The sequence below is a fragment of the Orbicella franksi genome, chromosome 9, assembly GCF_964199315.1.
Source record: "Orbicella franksi chromosome 9, jaOrbFran1.1, whole genome shotgun sequence".
NCBI classification, from domain to species: domain Eukaryota; kingdom Metazoa; phylum Cnidaria; class Anthozoa; order Scleractinia; family Merulinidae; genus Orbicella; species Orbicella franksi.
The window spans coordinates 1,852,832-1,875,004 of NC_138153.1; the positions used below are offsets into that span (position 1 = coordinate 1,852,832).

Here is a 22,173-nt window from a genome sequence, read left to right on the forward strand (position 1 = left end):
CCAGTTTGTGATCGACTATGCCGGATATTCTTTTCCCTGTTGTATCCAGTGCTTCAGTACTCTTTTTCTTTAGTTTGGCTTGAGCCGGGGGCTTGAGTGACCACTTACAACTTATCATCGGCTACTAACTGGGCTGTTGACCCAAACGGCTATGACAGGCAGCATCTTAATCTTTTTTACAAGGTTAGTTTAGACAAGCCATTGTTCACATATTACACATATCACCCTACAGTGGAATCTCGAATTCTGGAACCAAAAGTCGTTTCCTACAGTAGTAAGATACCCGCGATTTCTCGAACTACCGATTTTTTCAAACCAACCTTCGTTTCCCTGGGGGTTCGAAAAATTATAAACAGGAAGTAAGATTTTGCTCAGAAAAGCCGACATCAATTTGACGCAATTGAAATACGAAGTATAGAAACCTTATTATAGAGTTTTTACTTCGACCAGCCGGCGTGTGAAATTGTTTTAATTAACGCCCCTACACTCCTTAACTGCTGACATATTGTTTGTATGAAGAGATAAAATTCTCTTTATTTTTCCAACGAAGCGGGAGGTATGTTTATGAGCCGCTTGGAATATTTCTCTTTATTGCGAATCATGGGTGTGACGGCTGCGTCCTGCAATAGGACGAAATGTATCACGCCCAGTCGGATGATATAAACGCACGTTCTGACTTTACAGATGGTCGCAGATACGATTGTTATGGTATAAGTTTCAAGGTTAGTCCTCTGTATTAAGACAAGGCTTAACATTTGTCTTATGGGTGAGGCTCGACCGAAACGACAATTAGTCTACCAGGAATTTCAAGACACGATAATTACAAAATGTTTACTTTTGACATTACTTGAGTATTGCCGGTCGCCCCAGTTGCTGTTTCCTGAAGCATCGTCATAAACGAAATTTTCTTCTTGTTATCCTTTCGTGACAGCCTAGACATTTGATACATTTCTAAGTCTACATATCGCTTTCAGTTCAACCAAGGCATCGAAACGTTCAACAAGATTACGGCACAGGAATGTCTTGATCTTTCAACGTTTAACTCGTCGCTGACGATTTACTCAGTTGGTGTGGTATTAATGTGAACGTGTTTCTTAGATTCAAGCTATCTGCTTAAACATGGCAAGTCTTACACAACAAAAGGATGTTAGCGTACGGTGGATATTGGCTGGTTTCGTTCGTGTCTTGTTGACGTTAGCGGCATGGAACATTTCAGACGTTTCTGCCCAAGGTAAGTAGTGAGCTTTTGTCGCTTTATTCCATTGTTGAACTGTGATCTGTAACAGACTAACTGTCTGTTTCTGTAGGAGTAAATAAGGGCTTGTTAGAGCTTAATTGATTTTTGTCAAGCCTTCTGCGTATGCCTTTACTCTCTAACTGACCCGGTCAGTGATCCATGCGGCGAGGAATACAACTGCGTCTTTTCAAAGAAGATGCGAAAAAAGCAATCATTGATTAATTAAAACTAGTCAAAGACGTGGAGAGAATTATCACGATTGTGTCATCTTTGAAAGTTCTTTTTTTTCGATTCTGATCGTCAAATTCTCATGTTGCAAATGAGTTTAGCCTTTTCAGTCATTTCGATCTATTGACCTAACAAATGGGTACTATGATCATAGAACGAATCTGATCCCAGGTATCTAGATCAAACAAAAAAGGAATGTAGTCAGTTTAGATTAGAAAGCCGGTGATAATAATAGGAAAATGAGTTGAAAAGCGTTAAAGCCATTTAAGACTAACGGTTTCGAGTTTTGCATGACCTTCCATGTCACTAGAGGAATAATGTGTGTTTTTAGATGTAGTGATGTCTAGACCACGTTAAGCTAACGTCTAACACGCTAAATGTTTCCACGTTTATGTGTAACAGACAAAGGTTCTTAACCACGTATTTCCGTCGTCCCAACTGTAAGAGACCCTGTTATTTCGGTGCGGATATGGAAACAAAGTTTGGCTGACCTTTTCTTCCGTAATTTCAAGGGGGACTTCCCTTTAACAGACATAACAGTTTAAGAAGTATTATGTTAAGAATTCATTTCTAGGTGGCTTTTTTGAACACTTTGTGTTATTGATAATAGTTTAAGACGTAAATCCTTCCTACACTCAGTGAACCGTGTAGCCTGAATTGTGGCCAACTCTTCGATACAAGCTCTCCCAAAAAGTCTGCGAATCGAATACATGGTTGAAATTCAGTCTACTGAACTTAATGATTCAGTCATTAACTGAAACTGTAATTCCCCCTCTGTCGAATCTCACAGAAGAAAAACATATTGTGTTGCATGTAATAGATCCTATGTTTTTATCAGCTTAATCACCTTTCACCTTTTCATCCGAAAAAAGTAATTTCGAAGTAAGGCCAAGAAAAACACTGTTTTGAGAGGCACGGTTTCGCATTCAGTTGCGGTCGGAATACTCTACCTGTTCAAGGTTTTTTTCCAATTGCAAACGCGTGTAACACGGGCTACATGTTTGAAACAGGGCCTTAGAAAGGTTTTGTAAATTAAAGCGACGATCGTTGCCAGGATCATTGCTTTCTTCAGTCTTCAGCGTTGAGCTTTTTTTGTTTATCTTGTCGTTATCTGGTCAGAACATTTGTTCATTACCTTTGCTCAGTATGACCCTATGTAAAATCTACATCACGAATATTAACTGAAAACGTTTGATTGCATAACTAGAATAACTTTTATTGTCATCTCAGTGCAAATTAGTTAGGGTATCAGCCTCTACCGCGCAGAACCAGATATCTAGGAGATTACTTACATTTTATTTAAACCCCTTTGTCACACATCTTTCATTGACTGAACGTTTAAATAGCGACATAAAATATACTGTTTTTTACCAATTAACCAGAGTCTACTGATTGTTGTTGTTGTTGTTATTGTTGTTGTTGCTGTTGTTGTTGTTTCTTTGTTTTGTTTTGTTTTGTTTTGTTTTGTTTTGTTTTTTTTTTTTTGCAGTGCGGCCTATCCTTCATGTTCCTTGGTCAAAAACGAAAATATTTTTCATGCATTCATTCATTCTTTTCATACAGCATAGTCTCATTCACCAAAAAATTACACTTATCAATGGATTATTACTTTAGTTGCTTTTAGTTTTACCCATGCAGATTGATCTACAATCCAAAAACAGATTTCTAAAAACAACGTTTTTGGTTGAATTTTAAAACAGATGACTGTTCCTTCTTGGCAAAAAATTAAACCCGCGGGGACTTCACAATTGAGTATGCAAGTTTTTTGCCTCAATCTCAAACTTTAATTCTCCATAATTCTCTAGTACACGTTGAATTCTACGTGGATTCTGACTAACATGAACATGTGTTTTACCGCAAAATACAAAGAATCGTGTATTAATCTTCGTGCGTTAACCTATATCATGAGGCCTGTAAAAGACCAAAACCCAGTATTACACGGTCAAAAAACACTGCGTTCGTTTAAGAACGTTTGCAAAATGCCATTTTCTCAAATATTTTTGGTGTTAAGATGACTTAAGCTTCTTCACTTGTTAAGTCTGTAAGAACTCTAAATTCCTTCATCCATTCATTTGGTTGAGGCTAGGTGGAGCCCTGAAGTACATTGGAAACATGAGCTTTGTTCGTATAGTCCCTGAAGGCTCTTCCGTCGATCTCAGCTGTGAACTCAATGACCCATCAGTGGCCGTGAGATTGTGGCAGATGTTAAGGTTTGGGGGAATGTTCACCCCGAGGAAGAACTTGGTAAACTACGGACAGTTATTTACTCTTCACAACGTCAGCAACAACATGCAGGGCACGTACATATGCAGGGCAAGAAAGCGAAGATTTTCACAAAATATTGGAATGATCTACCTTAAATCAAGTCCCAAAGGTAACGAGGAAAGCCTTTCGTTATCCAGCTCTATTCGATAATAACTAATAACACGAGAAACAATAGCAGTTGTTACATAGCTGGGGTTCAGTTGAATATAAAGCGCGCTCCTATTGGTTGATTTATGGTCACATGGCAATTGCAAAATCTAAATGTTGCCCGGCAGGCAACAATCAAGCAACTGCTAGCCCGCTCTCCTACTAGCCATAGCTTACTTTGACCGGCTTGACTTGTGACTTAGCACTAAACTCTAGCTATAGAACAAAACACTTTAACACTGATTCTTTGGGAAACAGCTAGTTTTGTTTTCTCTCGAATCTCAATGTTTCCCGAGACGAAGGCGAACGAAACATTTATATTCTCAGGAAAACAAAACTAGCTATTTTTTGATTAGATGTAAAATGTATAATATCCCACGCCATGCTTATTTGTAGTTCTCTTACTGGTTTATATTATGGTTTTCGGGAAAGAAAATCGTTTTATCTTTGAGAGATGTAAGAATTCAGGGTCATGTCCATTTTTCCTCGTAATGAAAAATATGCAGCGATAACGATAACCAAAACACAATATATTGTTTTGAAACTATCGAGAAAATGTGGCTGATTGTACTGCTGCCCAAACGTGTTTATTCCTTGTTATTGCATTTTGGTTTTAGATCCCCCGAAACCAGCGGTGGATGCAGGGCAAAAACATATTCTTGTCAGTAGAGATGTCAATCTCACATGTAAAGCTACAGGCACAAGAATCTCGTATGTTCAATGGTACAAAAGAGCTCGGCCACTGTCCATGCAACAGCAGGCAGTCATCAAAGAACTGAACCTCAATGGCGAAACATGGATCAACACTCTCGTGTTGAAAAATGTCCAGATAAACCAGGCTGGATGGTACGAGTGTCGCGTGTTTGAGACTAACGAAGCCTTCGGGTTTTGGTCAACTGCTGTCAAACTGAACGTGATAAGTAAGAGAAAGAAATAACAAGTAATAAGAGTGAACTAAGGGTAGGAGAGTTTATCCCCCATGTAGACCTTATTTCCAAGCTAATTCCTCTCTAGTTATTTTTACATCACACCCACCAGTATGGAAATTCCAGTGGGGTTTAGAAAGAGCCAATCAAGTGACGTGGATTCTGCTCACGTGGTCAGCCCACACGGCTTTACACGCACTGTCATTCTCCACGAAAACGTCCACGCAACTTGCGTCGTAACATTGTCCCCGGAAGAACTGGGCACCATCTTTAGAAATAATTTTAGAGGGATTACATAGCAAAGAAGACCTAAATGGGAGATTGACTCTCTACTCTACATCCTCTCTTGAAACTATGCAATATTTTGCAATATTTTTGCTGGGCTTAAGAGTGAGCTGCATTGTTTGAAAGACTCTGTGACTCGAAGGATGGAATTTTTTTAAGTTTTCCCGGTGATCTTTTCCAGACAAAACCGAATGCCCGGAACTTGACGGCACTTTTGTCGACCCGGAAAGAGCCACGGGGTATCTCGTTTGTTCGGGTGGAATAAGTACCAGGATGAATTGCTCAAAGGGACTGGTGTGGAGAGACGACAGGAAAGCTTGTGATAAACCAGGTAAAATCTTCATTGAAACGGAATGTTACAGGTTACTTCACAGATGGACATAGACACACACACGAGGTGACTTTCTCTTGTACGTTTCCATACATGCAGGGCAGAGTTATGGGATAATTCTGCCATCAAAGTACATGCTCATTACAAGATAGAAAAATTCAGTGTGCCACCTTGCCTTGAAAAGGATTGTAATTTTAAGATTTTACAAATCAAAAGCTCAGTTATGGTGAGGGATTTTTATCACGAGGGTCCTCAGCAGTACCATGTGCATGATTATTATTACAACTTTCATTAAGTTATAGAAACTGAACAGCAGTGATGTATGTTTCAAGAAACAGGGCAACATTCTTCTTTTATCTGCCGCCCCCCCCCCCCCCCCCTTTTCTGGCCAAAAGGGGAGGTACTATTGCTATAAACTGCAAGCCTTAATTTCTATTTTCAAATCAGTTCTCCTGTCTTCCAAAACGTCTTCTGGTAGAAACTGAACCAGTGAGTTACGATAAAAGGGAAAAGATTGTCAGCCAGCACATATGAATTGGTGCATACCATTTGTCAGACTAAGCCAGATGGAATATCCGTTGAATAATGATCAGGTTTCTCCAAAATCAATAAACAACCGAACGAGATGGCGCCGGCTAACTGTTAACTATTCTGAACAGATCTTCCCGAAAATGACTGACCCATCTGACATTCAACAAATATATACGGATTTTTTGGGCAAATCGGTGAGCACTGATTATCTTTAACGTTTCAGCACCAGTCGTAAAATGGACGTCAACTTATCACTCGCTGCGACTGATAAGAAAAACCGTCGGAGAGTCCGTGACATTGAATTGTCGCATGAGCGACCCTAGTGTGCGAGTCAAGCTGAAACAGAAGGTTGTTTCTGGCGGAACGCGTGAACGATTCACGGATGGATGCAGAGTCAGCCGCGATGGTCAGACCTTTGTTATCCACGCCGTGAATTTTAAAGACTTTGGTATCTATTATTGCGAGGCACCCCATCTCAAGATAAGACGGAAGGAAGAAGCCTACTTAAAAGTCCAGCCAGGTAAAGTTAGATACGCACCCCTTCGTGGGCGGGGAAAAGGTGCTTAACGGGTGGGGCAACTAGGCAACCCCCAAGCCAGGAAAAAGGCCCTGGGAACGAGGTTGGCAACTAGGGGCATATATATACTTTTGATTAACATAGAAAGATAAACAGCTGTTCTATAGTTGTACATTGTCAATACTACATATGACTAAGGAAAGAAAACATTGTCCAGTTGGAAAGAAAGTAGGAGACAAAGGCATGATGGAACTCCTTCATTCCAACAGACTGTGAGCAATCCATACAGTCGAAGAGCGACTGTATGGTTCGGTCGTGCTAAAATAGATAGGTAGGGAACTAATTTGTCGCCAAAGTATCACGCGACGTTTGCGAGTCCATTGATTTAAACCTGAAGAGATCCCCCATGCTTACTCGGATGTGCGAGTGCTGACCATGCAACTTATCACGTGGAATAATATTGTGATGTCACTGACAAATTTACGAAAATTCTTGGGATTCTGCGCGCATTCTAAAAATTGTTGAAATAAGGCGCGGCTGTTTGCGTTAACTTAGCAATCTCCTCCCGAGAAAGTCTGCGTCCGTCGAGAGAAAGCGACAAGACGGACAAAATTAAAGCTAGACGCCTATGAGGTATTCCTTCCCTCTGTTAAACTTAATCCTCAATTGTCAGCATCTAATTAAAACTTCTCCACAACATGCCACTATAACTGCCCTCTGGCAAAATGGAGGTAAGAGTATCATTATCTTCATTTGCTAAAAGGCCCTAAAGACTAAAACAACGTCACTAGTTTACTGAGAATTTGAGTGTGCCTTACCTACTTATGCTTGGTGGTTATAACATTTCTTAAATACTCAAGTTGGAACCTTTGGTTTGACGGAAAGTAACAATCAGCTCATGAGGGTTTCCTTCCTCCTAGCTCCATCATCGGCCATTTACCAGGGATACAGAAACTTAATTGCGTCGGTTGGAAGTTCTTTGGACCTGGATTGTGGAGCTCCTAACATCTTTCAACCGTTGATTTTCCTGGAGATAATTCGCATGGACGGCATAACCCAGCTGAGACCTGATGGCCACAGGGTCACTTTGACTGGAAGAATCGTGACCATCCATGGAATGGATCGCAGCATGAGGGGAAGGGTTGTCTGTAAAGTCATCTCGTCTTGCAACCAGGCTCAGGAAGATGTCGATCTTGGGAACCTTTTACCAGTTCCACCAAAAGGTACCAAACATTTCCTGACGACATAAATTGTTTAAAGTATGCAGACACGAAAGCTAGGTTGTTCAACGGATTGTTTCTAGCTCCTTGGGTGGATTGCTTGGCCCCAGCATTAAGTCTTGTTGCCTTAACAGTCTGCCAGAACTCATATACACTCCTGGATGGGTAGAGGTACTCTGAGAGTAACGGGTCTTGCCGAAGAGATTTTGCAGCACAGTGGCCGCGACAAGCGCTCGATCCAGAATCAAACCCATGAACACTTCATGAGCCACCGCGCTTCCCACTCACGAAATGCCGTTCAGCACTCGATATTAGGGTTATACCAACAAACCCAGTAAAAGATAACTCGTATTTTTAGAAATGTAAAGAAAATTGTTACCAGGTTCGCGTTATAGCCTCAAAGGGTATCACCTCTAAGTGAAGATGAAGGACATCCTAAGCAGCTCGACACATGTTTTCTCTCTCCACCTTATCTAATAATAACTTGGGAGGGATTACCTCGAGAATAAGTCCTATATGAGGCATTGTCTATCTAAGTCTTCTTTCTCTCTTGGTACCGCATGTACCAGTCGGGCTGTCGAAACGTCGATCACACAGACGACAGCATTTTTTGAAACTAATGTCGCCTGGACAAGAGCAAAAGCTCAACCGGTACCATTCAACACAACGGACACAAAGGGGTAATTAAACAGCATACAGTGAAATAAGCTGGCAAGCTTCAGAAACAAACACATATGAAGACAAAATAGGACTCTAGGATTCTTCTGTTATTCTAGGAACACCACCTATACCAGAAGTATCACAGCAATTGTCAGTCGTTGAAGATGGCGAAAGTTTAAACATCACGTGTTCAGTTTCTGGTGGAGAAAGACACGACATCGCTTGGTTCAAGAACAAAGAACCTGTGTCTGAGAACCTTGTCTTCTCTTCAGCTTATGGTAGTGTGCTCATGCTTAAAAATGCCAGCGAGTCTGATGCAGGAAACTATGAGTGTAGAGCTACGGATTTTGGCCACGGATATTGGCTGAAAACAGCAACCGTCCTATTGAAAGGTACATAGTTATCGTTAACGATCTAATTAACTTCTCCCCTTCCACTCATCCCTCAATTCCCCCTATTTTTTATTTTATTTTTATTTTTATTGTCATTATCATTATTATTATTATTATTATTATTATTATTATTATTATTATTATTACTAAGACTTCGTAGCAGCACGAAGTAAGATATCGCTTTGATGAACCCACACGACGTTTTTTTGGTTCGTGCCTTCATCCTTAATTATTCTTGTTAATATCTCACTTTGTTATACTATTTATTGCATATTTTCATTTTATTTCTCACTGTACAACTGACGATGGATGATGTCTCATCCGAAACATGTATTGTTTTCATTAAAAAATTAACTTCAAAAACATCGTGTGGTTCATCAAAGCGATATTATTATTATTATTAATTATTATTATTATTATTATTTTATTATTTGAGTGTCCACAATTAGTTATTTAAGCTTAAATAAAGTTAATTCATTGATTCTTTCTACATCTTATAAGCTACCTTTGTGCTTGAAGATTCTTCCCCTAGCAGGTAAACTCAACTATGACCTTGAAGTTGTGATGTTGAACAGAAAGAGATATTTGTTACTAAACATGTACTTTTTTTGTGTTCTTTCTGATTTAGGATTTAAACTAAGCGCCCATCTCCTTTTCTACCTACATTGCTATTGCTTGCAAAACAATTTCGCACGTTTAATTTTTTGGACACTTTTTATCTCATTTCGGACAAATTTTTGGACACTTTGCTGAAACATAGCTAAAGTAAATTTACGCCTACAAAACACGAATAAGACTGAAACAACATCAAAAGATAGTTTAGTTTTACTGCACCTTCAAGGTTTTATGACTATATGACCGACAACAAAATAGCACAAATTCTATCAAGCCGCTACGTATGTCAAGCAGTGTCTCAACTAGAGTCCGCTCCAGAAAGCCCGGCATAAAGGAAACTAAGAGCTTTGGAGCTAGTTCAAAGTTTTACACTGTGCATATAAGAGAAACTTGTAATCCTATTTAATTTAATGTGATTAGTGGTATTGTTATTTTTAAATTCTTTCTGTTTATATATTCTATATAATGTTATTTAACGTAATACCAGCCATATATATGGGAATACCAATAAATTGTTGTTGTTGTTGTACTGGAAATATTTCGGACGGTTTTATTTTCGGTCACTCTTTTGCCCGAAATTAAAATCGTTCGAAAGTTTTACAAGTAATGTATAACAAACCATCTACAACCTCCTTAACTGAACCTGATACCATGGGACGCAACTGGATTGGTTTAAAGTTACTTTGAGGATAGCTTTGTATCTCCCCAAAGGTGAAGGTAGCTTCTTTTGTTCTGATACTCGTTTAGACTCGTCAGCTCCGGTGCAGACTTCTATACCATCCACTACAACACCTTATTTACCAACAACACAGGTAGATCCATTAGTGACTGAAATAGCGCCATATCAGCCAGTTGATATCGTCTGCCGCGTGTTTCAAGCTGACTTTGAGATAAATTTATGGCAAGAAACTACTCCAGGGACTTTTATTCAAAGAGCAGCTGATGGCGTAGCTATCATTCGCCAAGGAAATACTTTTACAATAACTCAGGGAAGGCAGAACGACGAAGGGAGATATTATTGCCAGGCAGCGAACTCCCAGAAAATTCTGGCTGCTGTCCTAACTTTTCCAGGTAAGTGCTAGCTAGGGGGCCTATAACTAGGGGACTTATAATCGTGGGGTGGCATGAGGCATACTAGCGGCATTTTATGGTGCTGTCTTCGTGGACGTAATTCAAAATTAAACTATGGACCACATCCAAAATTGAAGTTCATGTTTAGAATCAATTTGGGAAGTTAACTTTCTTCTCATGACTTCCTTCTAGTTGTCGTTTCTTAATGAGTTTACCTCGTTATCATATGACTTGCTTCGTAGCGGGCAAGATGAACCGAATCTTGCGCTTTGATTGCCTACCCGAGTGGGCGAGATAGAGTTATCTTGCCCGCTCAGGATTACCCGCTGTTTCCCGCAAGAAAATAGTGTTCTTCTTCATAAAATAAATCCTTTATTGACCAAGCTAGTTCGGTCAAGATCCTTGTTCCTTTTATGTGTGTTTATGGACCTCGACTCCGTCTCGCTCATTAACACGTCCTCACGCTTTGTCAATAACCCATATTTATTTTTCCAGATAACAAGCCCCCGAAGATCATCAACTTCACAACCAAGGCATCCGTGAACGCCTCTCAAAACGTAAAGCTCTTTTGCGAAACGGAAGGCAAACCTCCATTTGCAGACGTTCAGTGGTTCAAAAATGGCGTTAGTGTTGGAAGGTGTAAGGGCGAGCTGAAACAAAACAAAACGTGCCTCCTGGACCAATACCAAAAAAAGTATAGCATTTCCTGGAGAGGGTCTGGAGCCGAGTTGCTGATTAATAATGTTTTTCACCCATTTGATACCGGAAAATTCACCTGCGTTGCTGTCAATACTGTTGGGATGGATAACAAAACCGTCCATTTGGATATCTACGGTAAGTATTGCTAGCTAGTGTGCACAATTTCACGGGGTTTTTAATATTTCACGGATAATTTTCGCGCGCCAAAAAAACCATCAAGACTTTTAAATGTTGAGTCTACTATCAGATTGAAATAATTGGTCCCCTAAATGAATAAAGCAACTGTTTAGGGGGAATAGTTCTCGTTCCAGTAGAACGAACATAGTGAGTGCTTCCAAGCATCCAAGCCTTGCAGGCTTCGAGTAGAAAATCCCCTTGTTTCATTGTTTTGCAAACGACTGATGTTATTATTAATCCTCAGAAAAGCCAGTACTCAACAAGAAAAACGACACAGATTTTCGTGTGCTGTCCTTTCAAGATGCCACCATGATCCAGTCTACAGCTTTACGAGGCCACCCGATACCTCACTTCAAGTGGTTTCAACAGCAAATGACAATTTGCACGTCAGGATGCAAACCAGACGCGAAAAGATGGGGACGTGTTCCACGTCACGTGATCGATCCCTCGGAGCAAGTTCCTTCACGAATCAGCAGTCTGTACCTACCCCCTGGAAGAAAAGGGTACTTCTTCCGATGCATCGCCGAGAATTCTCTTGGACACGATGATGTAGTATTTTCGGTTCACAGAGTGGGTAAGACCTAAGTTGCTATCGATTGTGGGAGAGTAGCTTATTACTTACATAATAAGACTGTTTTTGATAGCAATTTTAAATCATGCAACGCTAAACAAATTTGGGAGCGTAAGCAATGACGACGGCGACAGCGAGGACATCGACAAGGACAACGACATTTTACTCAAGAATGTAGATCTGTTCAGTGTAACTACCAAACTGAGAACCAAATTGTACCCACGTTCTCGAAAACAAGGTGTAATTAGAAATTTAAGGTTGTTGTTTTGCAGAGGATGGCTAAGAAAATGTAGCATTTATATTTCAGGTGCAAAGCCTTTGATTTCCTCATTAAATCTTTTTTGGCGACGTTCTCGTTGCCGTTGCCGCTTTGGTTTGCTTAGGCTTCCTACTATGGTCCCATCTTACTCTAACAATGTAAGGCCTTATCATTCCAACCAGCTTTATAAACGACTCCAGTACAATGTAAGGATACCTTAAAAAATGCTTCGGCTGACCTGCAATGGACTAGTAGCCTGTCCAGTGGGAGGAGCAACACTAGATTCAGTCCCTGTAGCTATGAGCTACTAGGCTTGTTAAAGATTTACCGCTATGACTGTCCCGTTTAACTTGTAGATATTGAGACTGTTTTACCGGAAATCCTTCCCTCCTCTCCGATCCAACGTGTGGATGAAGGAAGCCGATTTACAGTTCTATGCCAAGCGAGTACCGGGGACTTCCTGCATCTCGCGTGGCAAAGAAGAAGTAGACCCCAGGAACTACCGACCACACTAACAAGAAACAAACATAATATCACGAGTGCTTTAACTATTGAACACGCGCAGTTAGAAGATGCTGACGAATACGTGTGTTATGGTTATGGTTGGACAGCAAACGAGACAAAGATCTCGGTGATAACAGTTAATGTTACAGGTAAGAGCGCTCAGTGTCACCTCACTTGTACAATATGATTGGCACACACGAGAGGTACCTGTCGTTAGTAACGATGGTCCGTCAGTCGAGGACTTTCGTCCTGTAGGGAACAAACCTCTTGTGGAGTTGACACCTTGGCAAAAGAACTAGTCTCCAACCTCATTTTATGTCTTCAAGCTTGACACTTTACTTTACATAACCGTTTATCATTGCCCAGGTGTTTGAATAGAGCTTGGACTGAACATTCAGATTCTGGGTGGTAACCTGCCTTAGATTAGTACAGTCGATTTTAAAATGTTTCAGAACAACTATAATGTTCTTTTCTTCTCTTTGCACTACAGAGTTTGTTGTTCCTGTTGTTTCTCTCTCAAACCAAACAATTCAAGAGGAAAACACGAACAGCACGACCTTAACATGCTTCATCTCATCCGGGTATCCAGCACCAAACATCACGTGGTATAAAGATGACAAAAAGTTGAGCCTGCTTGCTCTTCGGTCTGCGGATGACTGTAGAATAAATGGCTTTCATTACAAGGAGAAACATCGACCGCCTTTTGCCAAAGACCTGGTGATATGTAAACCAAGTCACGCAGAGAACACGGGCGTTTACAAGTGTGAAGCTAAGAATAGCAAAGGAATCGCTTCTAGTGAAGCGTTTTTAAATGTTTTAGGTTAGTAAACCCACATTATTTTGAAATTGAATGGTGTTGCGTTACACATGAGGCATCTTCAAGTTGGTTGTTTGTATTAAAGACATAAATTTGCCCTCAACACACACTTGTTCATTCGACTTCACTTCTCTATGATCTCAACTTACTAATACTTTTTGCCCTTCAAACCATTACTTAGAGTCATTCGGCTATATCACCAAATCACCTCAAACACAGCGTTCTTTCCTTTCTTTTCCCAGCTCAGCCGAACATTTTCAACATGGTGGATCATAAACTGCCCAAGGGGCTTGGCGAGAAAGTTAACGCAAGCTGTAAAGCAACAGGCAATCCCACTCCCTCAGTCAACTGGGTCAGGAAAACTGCGGACGGTCATCATGTACCAGTCACGCAATTGCACGGAAAGAACCACACCCTTCGAATCAATTCTCTGCTAGAAGAACACTACGGGGACTACATGTGCTTAGCGGAAAACAAGTTTGGTAGTGATTCCGTGGTTTTATCTCTTGGTAAATACAACTGTAATTAAGGATACGGAGTTTTAGGTTTTCTCATGGTGGATTAACGAGTTTCGGATTTGAGCCCTAGGCGATGTCGCTGTGTTGTACTTGTGGGCAAGACACACGGCCACAGTACCCCTCTGCACAAAAGTATAAAAATAATGATACAACGACGTTCTATAGCATCCTGTCAACTGACATCATGGGGGTAGCCCTGCAATGGACTAGCCTCCCACCCTAAGGAAGTAGAAATACCTCTAGCTTTGTCATGCTAAGGAAACTGAGACAACCTTCAGCTGCATTGGCCGGTTGGCCCCCGAGAAGGGCCCTGAGAGGGAAGTACACAAGAATAACTGGCATGTATTATATCCGGCATGATTTTCGAAAACGTTTAAACACTGCTGGAAACTAACTACACGTTTTGTATTCATAGTGAACGACAACCAGGAAACTAATTCCTTTCGATTTAAACGGTAAAGAGTGAAAATAATCTCAGCTTACTTAACAAATGACAAAATGATCAATCATAAGCTACTAAACGTCTCTTTTTGACTATTGTGACAGTCTCATATGTGTTCATCTTGGCTTTCCATAGTTAAACCAGCACCAGTTGGAGCCGCGAAGGGCCCGGGACCAACGTCCAAAGTCTCATTGATAGTGGCCATTGTCGTCAGTGTGGCTCTCCTCCTTTTGCTCCTGTTAATCGCCGCCATTTTGTATCGCCGACGTCAGCTGTATGGAGGTCTCTATATCTGCACCACTCCTCCTCTGCCAGACATGATACCAAGGCTGGATTCTTCCATTCCTCTCATCGAACAAGTAAACAAGCTGCCGTATGATAAGCGGTGGGAGTTTCCTCGAGAACAGCTCCACTTTGGTAAGTTTCGGTTTTTGCTTGTGAGTGCGGCGGGAATTAATTCCCTTAATAATTCATGGAATAATTAAGCAATAGATCACATGTTTTTATGGTTTATAGGCTGATAAACCACGCGGGATATTGGAAGAACACGAGAAGAATTCGTAAATCACGAGCCGCAAGCGAGTGATTTACGAATTCTTCGAGTGTTCTACCAACATCCCGAGTGGTTTATCATGCCTCTAAACCATAGAAACTTGTGGTCTATTGCTTTTATATAATAATTCAGAAGACACGCGAAATTTCCATGAGTTTACTGGCACAATAAACCATAGCTGCTTGACCAATCAGAACGCGCGCATTCATTTAATTACTATATAATAATAACCTGCAAGATAACTCTGCATTGGAGAATTATACAAGATTTCCTGTCCGTCCCCTTCCCCGATATATTCTCTGCCCTCCCCCTAACCTCTTCTCTAGCAGAGTCGAGAGTTCTTTGCGCGGGTTTATCTGGACCCTTCTTGAGCGATGTGTTACCGATCGAGCCTCCTTACGCCGTGCTTTAAGCGAAATGTGAAGAAAAATCTTTGTTAGTTGCTTTCACAATGCATACTGACATGCTTTATAAAATTTGTCACTGTAAAGTTATGTCGCGAAAACACCATTCTGGGTCAAGGGAAAGCGCCTTTGTCTTGAATCGCATCTATGTTCCTAAACCTTTTTCAATAGTCCATTGATGCATCAGCTGTTTTTTCTGTAATTTTATATCAGGTAAAGTGCTTGGCTGTGGTGCGTTTGGCGAGGTGTACTTAGCTGAAGCTGAAGGAAGTATCATTAGTGACAACATATCGGCAAAATCCTCAAGACATCGATTATCGACAACCCGAGACTCGCGGAGAGGCTCCATCATATCCCAGGGACCAATTAAAGTAGCCGTGAAAACACTAAAAGGTAAACTAAAGATTTTTTATGGTGTTATGCAATGCAAGTTTTCCTGAAGTTCCAGAGACTATGAATTAACACTATGAAACGAGGCAGGTCCTTAGAACGGTGGTGACGGTAGCGTCAGTAAAGTTCTAAAGGTCTGTTTGTTTTTACTGTTGTCTTTTACCTTTCCTCTGACAAAAGTTATTGTGCAATGGTGTAAGTAAGTTCTCTTATGATCAATGAACGCCATTATTTTTTCGACGTCTTCCCGTCAGATGACCTCGGCTATTGAGGGAAATACATGTTGGTCTAGAATCGACGCGAGTTGTGCCGGGGAAAAGATGAGATATTACTTCAATCTTCGTGGACTATCGTGGACTTTCAGATTAGCTGGTTTCGCGAGATTTAACAACATCTGCTTGTCAAACGAACGACAATTCTCGTCGACCCATGAATAAAAAAATTTACTAACTTCAAATTCTATTGGCTTGTTCGCATTTGATCGTCAAAGATCTCTTTAAGTACTACGACCCAATGCGCAACGAGGTCGACCCGGGCTCAAGGAGTGAAGTCTGGGGACGAAGCAGGTATTGATAAAATTAGCACACACAGGATTTATAATCAGCGGTTAAACAAGAGGGTAAAAGTCTTAACGACTCAGTTTTACTTTCCGTTGCTTATTTTCTTGGTTTATTTTATTTTATTTATTTATTTTGTTAAACAGAGAGAGCGGAAGAATCAGAACGCAAAGACTTAATATCTGAACTCAAAATATTGATACACATTGGATCACACAAGAACATCGTCAACTTGCTAGCCGCCTGCACAAAGGGTAAGAACCGCTGTTCAAAAAGAATCTACTCCAACAACGATGTCACATATATGCATCACTCCAACAGTTTACGGGAAATAGAAGGACAAATTCTGTGGAGTTAATAAAACTACTTCTTTCAAAACTGAGAAAGCCGCTTTTTGTTGAGTTTGACTTCAATTTCGAGAATGATCGGCCAAGTAAAGCTTCTCAAACTGGCAAGGCCCAGGTCAAACGTTGAACTTCGCGTGTAAAGAAGACGGATAAAACGTGTTGGTCGATCTAACTTCGAGCTTTATCCGTTTGGATCGACTCATATTGTAACTTAGTTCGTCATGTGAAGTTTCACATTTGACTTTGGCCTAAGTCCTTACTTTCTCTCCTTTTGAAACGCTTTTTAAAACATTTCTTCTTTACTCAATCTAATATGTTTTTAACTGTGTTTTCCTAGGCCGATTCTGTGATATTTGTGTAATTATTGAGTACTGCCCTCATGGAAACATGTTACAGTTTTTAAGGAACAAGAGAGAAATTTACAATCCAACATGGCTTCCGCCTACCGAGGACCCTGATAAACAGTTCAGCATAACTGATGTGGTGAGCGCAGCTTTTCAAGTTGCGAGGGCCATGGAATTTCTTGCGTCTAGAAAGGTAGGAGAGTGAAAAAAAAAACTTAAACATTATTTCTTAGTGGTGTTTGAGAAACGCCATGTGGGTCTTAAAGGAGCTCAGTTACGCATTTTGAATGATTTTGGCCATGGAAGAAAATACTTTGAAATGAACGGAAACCTAAGAATAGTGGTTTACTGAGATTGAAAAACACTGCAGAGATCATAATAAAGCATAAAGGAACAAGGATGCTCAAGGATGGAAACGAAAAAAAACACTTTGGGCTCTAAACTTTTCAAGAAGCGCAAATCTTGACGTGACGTAGCACCTGCGGGAATAGACTTGTTTTAGTCGAGAAACTAAAGCTGAGCTAAGAGCGGGAAAAATGTCTGCGACGAGAGCGGGTAGAGGAGCATAGACTCGTCCTTTGCGCCAGGACTACTAACAAACGAGAAGGACTTTGATAAAGTACTGAGAGTAAGCCAGGGTTTTTTGACCGTTGTTGTATATTATAGTGTGTTCACAGAGACCTCGCAGCCAGAAATGTTCTCGTGGGAGAAAACTACGTGGTAAAAGTGGCTGACTTTGGACTGGCAAGAGATGTTTACAAAGACGACACGTACATCAAGGTCTCACCGGTGAGTTAACTGACATTTCATTCTGTTCTCCATAGTAGAAACGTATTTTTCTTTTATTGAGTGCACGTTTTTCAATTTGATATAAAAAAATTCCAAGCTTTTTCGTCACTTTGGTGCTCACGTTTGCCAACAGCAGAGCTATTGTAATGACGTTATTGATTGCTTGGTCTATAAAGTTACAAGTAGACTTCAGGCCCCAGTTGTTCAAAGGGTGTATAATGCTACCCAGTTGATAAATCCCTATCCAGTGGATAGCGTGGTTTGTTCTGCCAACACTTATCCACTGGATAACGATTAATCTGGAGGATAGCGTTATCCAGCCTTTGGACAACCCAGGAAAGAAATCCTCGGCCGATATTTCCCCTTAATGAATGGCCATGCTATTTCAGGAACACAGGTAATGACATTGAATTAAAGAATCTTCTGGTTCGATTTCTCTCGCAGGGCCTGGTACCAGTTAAATGGATGGCAATAGAATCTCTCACTGACCGTGTCTATTCCGAGCAGAGTGACGTGTAAGAACTTGAATTTTTTCTTTTCACTGATTGCTGTGCGCGTGCCTTGAACAATGATTGATATAATGCACTGATATTAGAAAAAAAGCCATGACAGCTATGCTGAGATTTAAGCAGGAAGAACAAAACATATTAAACACGTGCAATCAAAAAGAATCACAATCAACGAATTGCAACGACAGTGTTTATTTTAGCTCGAGAAATTAAAGAAGCTCTCTATGCTGAGCTACTACACTGCGGAAAATGCACACCGATATTTATCAATTATTGGACGAGGCCGAACAGATGAATTATTTGCCTAAACCGAAGGTTTTTGTGATGACCGAGCTCAATAATTGTTTTACCATTCGATCACCAAGTATGTTTTCATATTGAGTAACTCTCTGACAGCTTAGGGAAGCGATCTGCCAATTTTTATCCGAGAGCGCTGTTACAAATGCGCATGAGTAGAATATATTGTTTGTAGCAAAATACGTTTAGACGGTGCTATGCATTAGCAGACCATTATTTGTAGGTAGTTCTATGCAGACCACGTGGTGGTCTCTCAGCCAATGAAAAGGAAGAAAAAATGTATCGAAAGATAATAGCTAATATTTAACTTGAAACATCTCTTGTGTTTGGTTTTTAGATGGTCCTTTGGAGTTTTTCTTTGGGAATTGTTCACTCTCGGTAAGATTCAGTCGGGTCAAGACAACATGTTAGTTGAAACATTGTTTTTCAAACATTACAAAGTTTATTTTGTTGACTGCAAGATAACATTAGTTGTTAAGCAGAACAGCAGCTTCTTTCAATGCAATCTTTTCAAAGTGAGTCGTCCACACAGATTTTCCACGTGTCACAAGTTGACCATGTTACTAGTGAACACAGGTATCGCATGTGACACAGACAACCCAAATGTTACCCAGTTACTCAGGTGGCAACTTCGTGGTGTATTTTTTTTATCCCTTTCATAGGTGGAAATCCTTATCCTAATATACCGCCCACTGAAATTTATCAATACATCATAGAAGGAAATCGAATGGAAAGACCAGTGGACTGTCCCGAGGAAATGTATGTATTTTGAACTCAATTTGTTAGTTGTTGTAGACTCTTCTCTTCTTGCGCTAAGTCCTCCACTCCCCCCCCCCCCCCCCGCTCTCTTCCCGCCTTCCCCTACCCCGGATTCCACTTAAAATGACGAAGCTCTGCAAAGCTTGCGATTAGTTGCTGTTTGGTTTTAAATTTGGAACTTGAAAGTAACAAATGGTCTGTATTGTTGTTGAAGTTTACTTACTCAGATTAATAGGTTAATGGCGTGTTTATTTTGGTTAGAAACCTGTTGGTCGCTTGGTCGCTCTATCGCTCTGTTCTTAGCTTTTATATTTTGTCTATTTTTTTTTCTTTGATTGACAGGTATTGTATGATGATAGACTGCTGGATGGAGAAGCCAGTGGACCGACCGAACTTTACCACCCTGGTGCAGAGGTTGGATCGCGTGATCGAATCCAACATTGCTGCCATGGTCAGTACCTCACGATAAATTATGCTGATGCAGTTTCTTGTTGTTATACATAAAGCCGAGTGCGTCCCGCCAAAATACTAGCCATGACTCCATTAGGCAGCAGTGCAGGCGCTTTTGATTGGAGGGAGGTCAATATTCTTGCTCGAGGCGTCGCCAAAATCCTACCTAAGGACACTCTTTTCCTCTCTTACCTCAAACCTCTCCTTTCTACTGAATCCAAGACGACGCTCCCCCGAGTAACACGCGCTCGCTAAAATAAGCCTGTGTATTTACATATTTATAATACATATATAGTTATTTTCATTTTTGTTATCTTGTAAACCTTCGTCCTCGTTTGGACCGGGTTTAGGCAGAATGATTTCATTCAAGCGTTTTCTTTGAATCTCGCAGGGCCGCGAAGGATATTTGGAACTTGGGAACGACCCTGTTATGCCAAGTGAAGAGACAGACGATGATGGGTACTTGAAGCCAAGAGAGATCGGTCCTCCTGGTTACAAGGCCGCATTGTTTAACGGGAACGTGCCTTCAGGGAGTAACAGAGACTTACAAGGAAGTAACAGAAGCTTGACCAATGAATCTCAATCAAAGGATTTAACACAAGAAAGATACACAGAACTGGGCTTTAAACCTTCAAACAATGCAAATGATTTAGCTGAAACAGCGCTTTGAAGGGAAACAGAAGCTTGTTACAAATACAATAGGTTTTAAAAACAGTCTGCGATTTGCCAGTTTCGTCACTTTTGTCCTTGAGTGTGTAAATCGAACAAACATTGGAAAGAGCACTAGCGAAGACTTGCACCAGTTTTAAGTGCTATTTCGTTAATTTTCTTTCTTTATTTATATAATATATATATATTTTATCTTCTCGAAGGATGGCACGGTCGCAAAGTCCACGACATGCCCTCTTGAAACATGCCATCTGCCAAGCTAAATAGACTTCATTTGCCATGAGCATTATATCCTTCCAGCGAGAATCAAGATGTTGGTTCACGAAATGTGATTTTGTGGACGTTGAAGTTCTGTGCGCGATCTTCAACTGGATAAACCTCAAAATATAAATGTGACCATTTCATTCAGATGGTTTACACTCTTTTTCTTATAAGAATATTGTTTTTGCGGCCGAGGCTGAATATTCATATTTTTCTGCCGATTTTAGGCTGAAAATATTTTTGTGAATATTCTTAGATTACAGCGTATGACTTTTCTGTTTTCGAATGTATTTATTGTCTGGATGGTGTTGTGCAAAGCCTGATATTGCGCACATACCTTCTTGAACAAATGTTATTAGCACCGAACATACGGCTAGTGCTGCCTTTGTTGCTTTTAGGCTGGTTTTACCGTTAAGAGAAACAAAGAATTTTATACCGTTTACTTAAAAACATACAATTGTGTTGTATGTATAAGTTTTCATCACGCAAAATTATATTCTTTTCAAAATATTAGCCTCGGGTTTATTCTAGAATATTCTTAAAATTTCACGAATTTCAGCTTCGATATTCTTATGAAACATATTCCTATAAAAACTAAAGTCCTTATGAAAATACACTTTCAGTTTATTTCCTGTAAGCCTTGATTTAGACTTCTCCTGTTCAATCTTTGCTCTTTCAACAAATGCTCCCAACACTATCCACAATTCAATCACGATAACTAAAACTTGGGAACGCTTACTTCACCAAGAATATTTGTCCAGAAGTAAATACCGAAACGAGTTCTTCAAGATATGCAGCGAAAACGTAGCAACACCAGTGCAAGGAAAAACGATTGTTGGCACGTACCAGTAGCTTGCGTAAGAGTCAATGTCGTTTAGAATAAAATTGTTAATTCGTTATCAGAGTCTCTTTTTTTTGGATTAACAGTCTGTAGGTAAGCAGAGATATTAATTGTATAAGGAAAGAAATGCTGGATCTCGACAGCCAACAAGTATCAGACACAAAAAGTTTATTTTTCCGACCGGCATACACACCTGGGGGGACTTCCATATAAAAGGACGGTGGTCCTCGGAAAAGCGGTTTTCGTACCTCTTAGGGTGCTCAGCCTCAAAAGGTCCACAGCCACAGCAGGAGCATTCCTGGTACCTAGCTATTAGAGTATTGCGCCGAAAAAAATATGACAGGAGAAATTTAGCAACCAACTTTACGAGTAGAAGGTGTTCGAAGCAATAATCTTGATCGCTTTTTAAAAAGTATGAAAGTATCAGCTAATGTGTTGTTTTAAAATTGGTACCTCTCAGGGGTGAAACCAATTCAAGCCACGCCCAGAAAACAGGATATTAGTACCTCTTAGGGGTTCTTTTCAAAATTTCTGACGAGCATCTCCGTCCTTTTTATACGAGATTCCCCCCCCTCCCCCCCCCCTCTCCTG

General features: G+C 40.4%; 1 protein-coding gene across 1 annotated transcript; it reads left to right on the top strand.

The window, feature by feature from the left end:
• The first annotated feature begins 611 nt into the window (after nucleotides 1-611).
• On the top strand, nucleotides 612-22,149 carry LOC145497023 (uncharacterized). Its single transcript, XM_081476798.1, has 24 exons — nucleotides 612-722; nucleotides 1,099-1,231; nucleotides 3,552-3,839; nucleotides 4,495-4,797; nucleotides 5,270-5,419; nucleotides 6,174-6,470; nucleotides 7,388-7,690; nucleotides 8,464-8,739; nucleotides 10,102-10,425; nucleotides 10,921-11,259; nucleotides 11,546-11,875; nucleotides 12,488-12,784; nucleotides 13,126-13,455; nucleotides 13,695-13,961; nucleotides 14,548-14,829; nucleotides 15,583-15,762; nucleotides 16,463-16,570; nucleotides 17,001-17,200; nucleotides 17,674-17,796; nucleotides 18,241-18,311; nucleotides 18,940-18,980; nucleotides 19,265-19,361; nucleotides 19,704-19,812; nucleotides 20,203-22,149. The coding sequence occupies exons 1-24, from the start codon at nucleotides 636-638 to the stop codon at nucleotides 20,479-20,481; spliced, it is 5,214 nt and encodes a 1,737-aa protein (XP_081332924.1). The 5' UTR covers nucleotides 612-635; the 3' UTR covers nucleotides 20,482-22,149.
• The last annotated feature ends 24 nt before the right edge of the window (nucleotides 22,150-22,173 follow it).

Coding starts and splice junctions, on each gene's coding strand:
- LOC145497023 (XM_081476798.1), top strand. CDS start 636: ATGTATCACGCCCAGTCGGATGATATAAACGCACGTTCTGACTTTACA. Junction 13,456..13,694: donor AGCGTTTTTAAATGTTTTAG/GTTAGTAAACCC, acceptor TTCTTTTCCCAG/CTCAGCCGAACATTTTCAAC. Junction 17,797..18,240: donor CGTACATCAAGGTCTCACCG/GTGAGTTAACTG, acceptor TTTCTCTCGCAG/GGCCTGGTACCAGTTAAATG.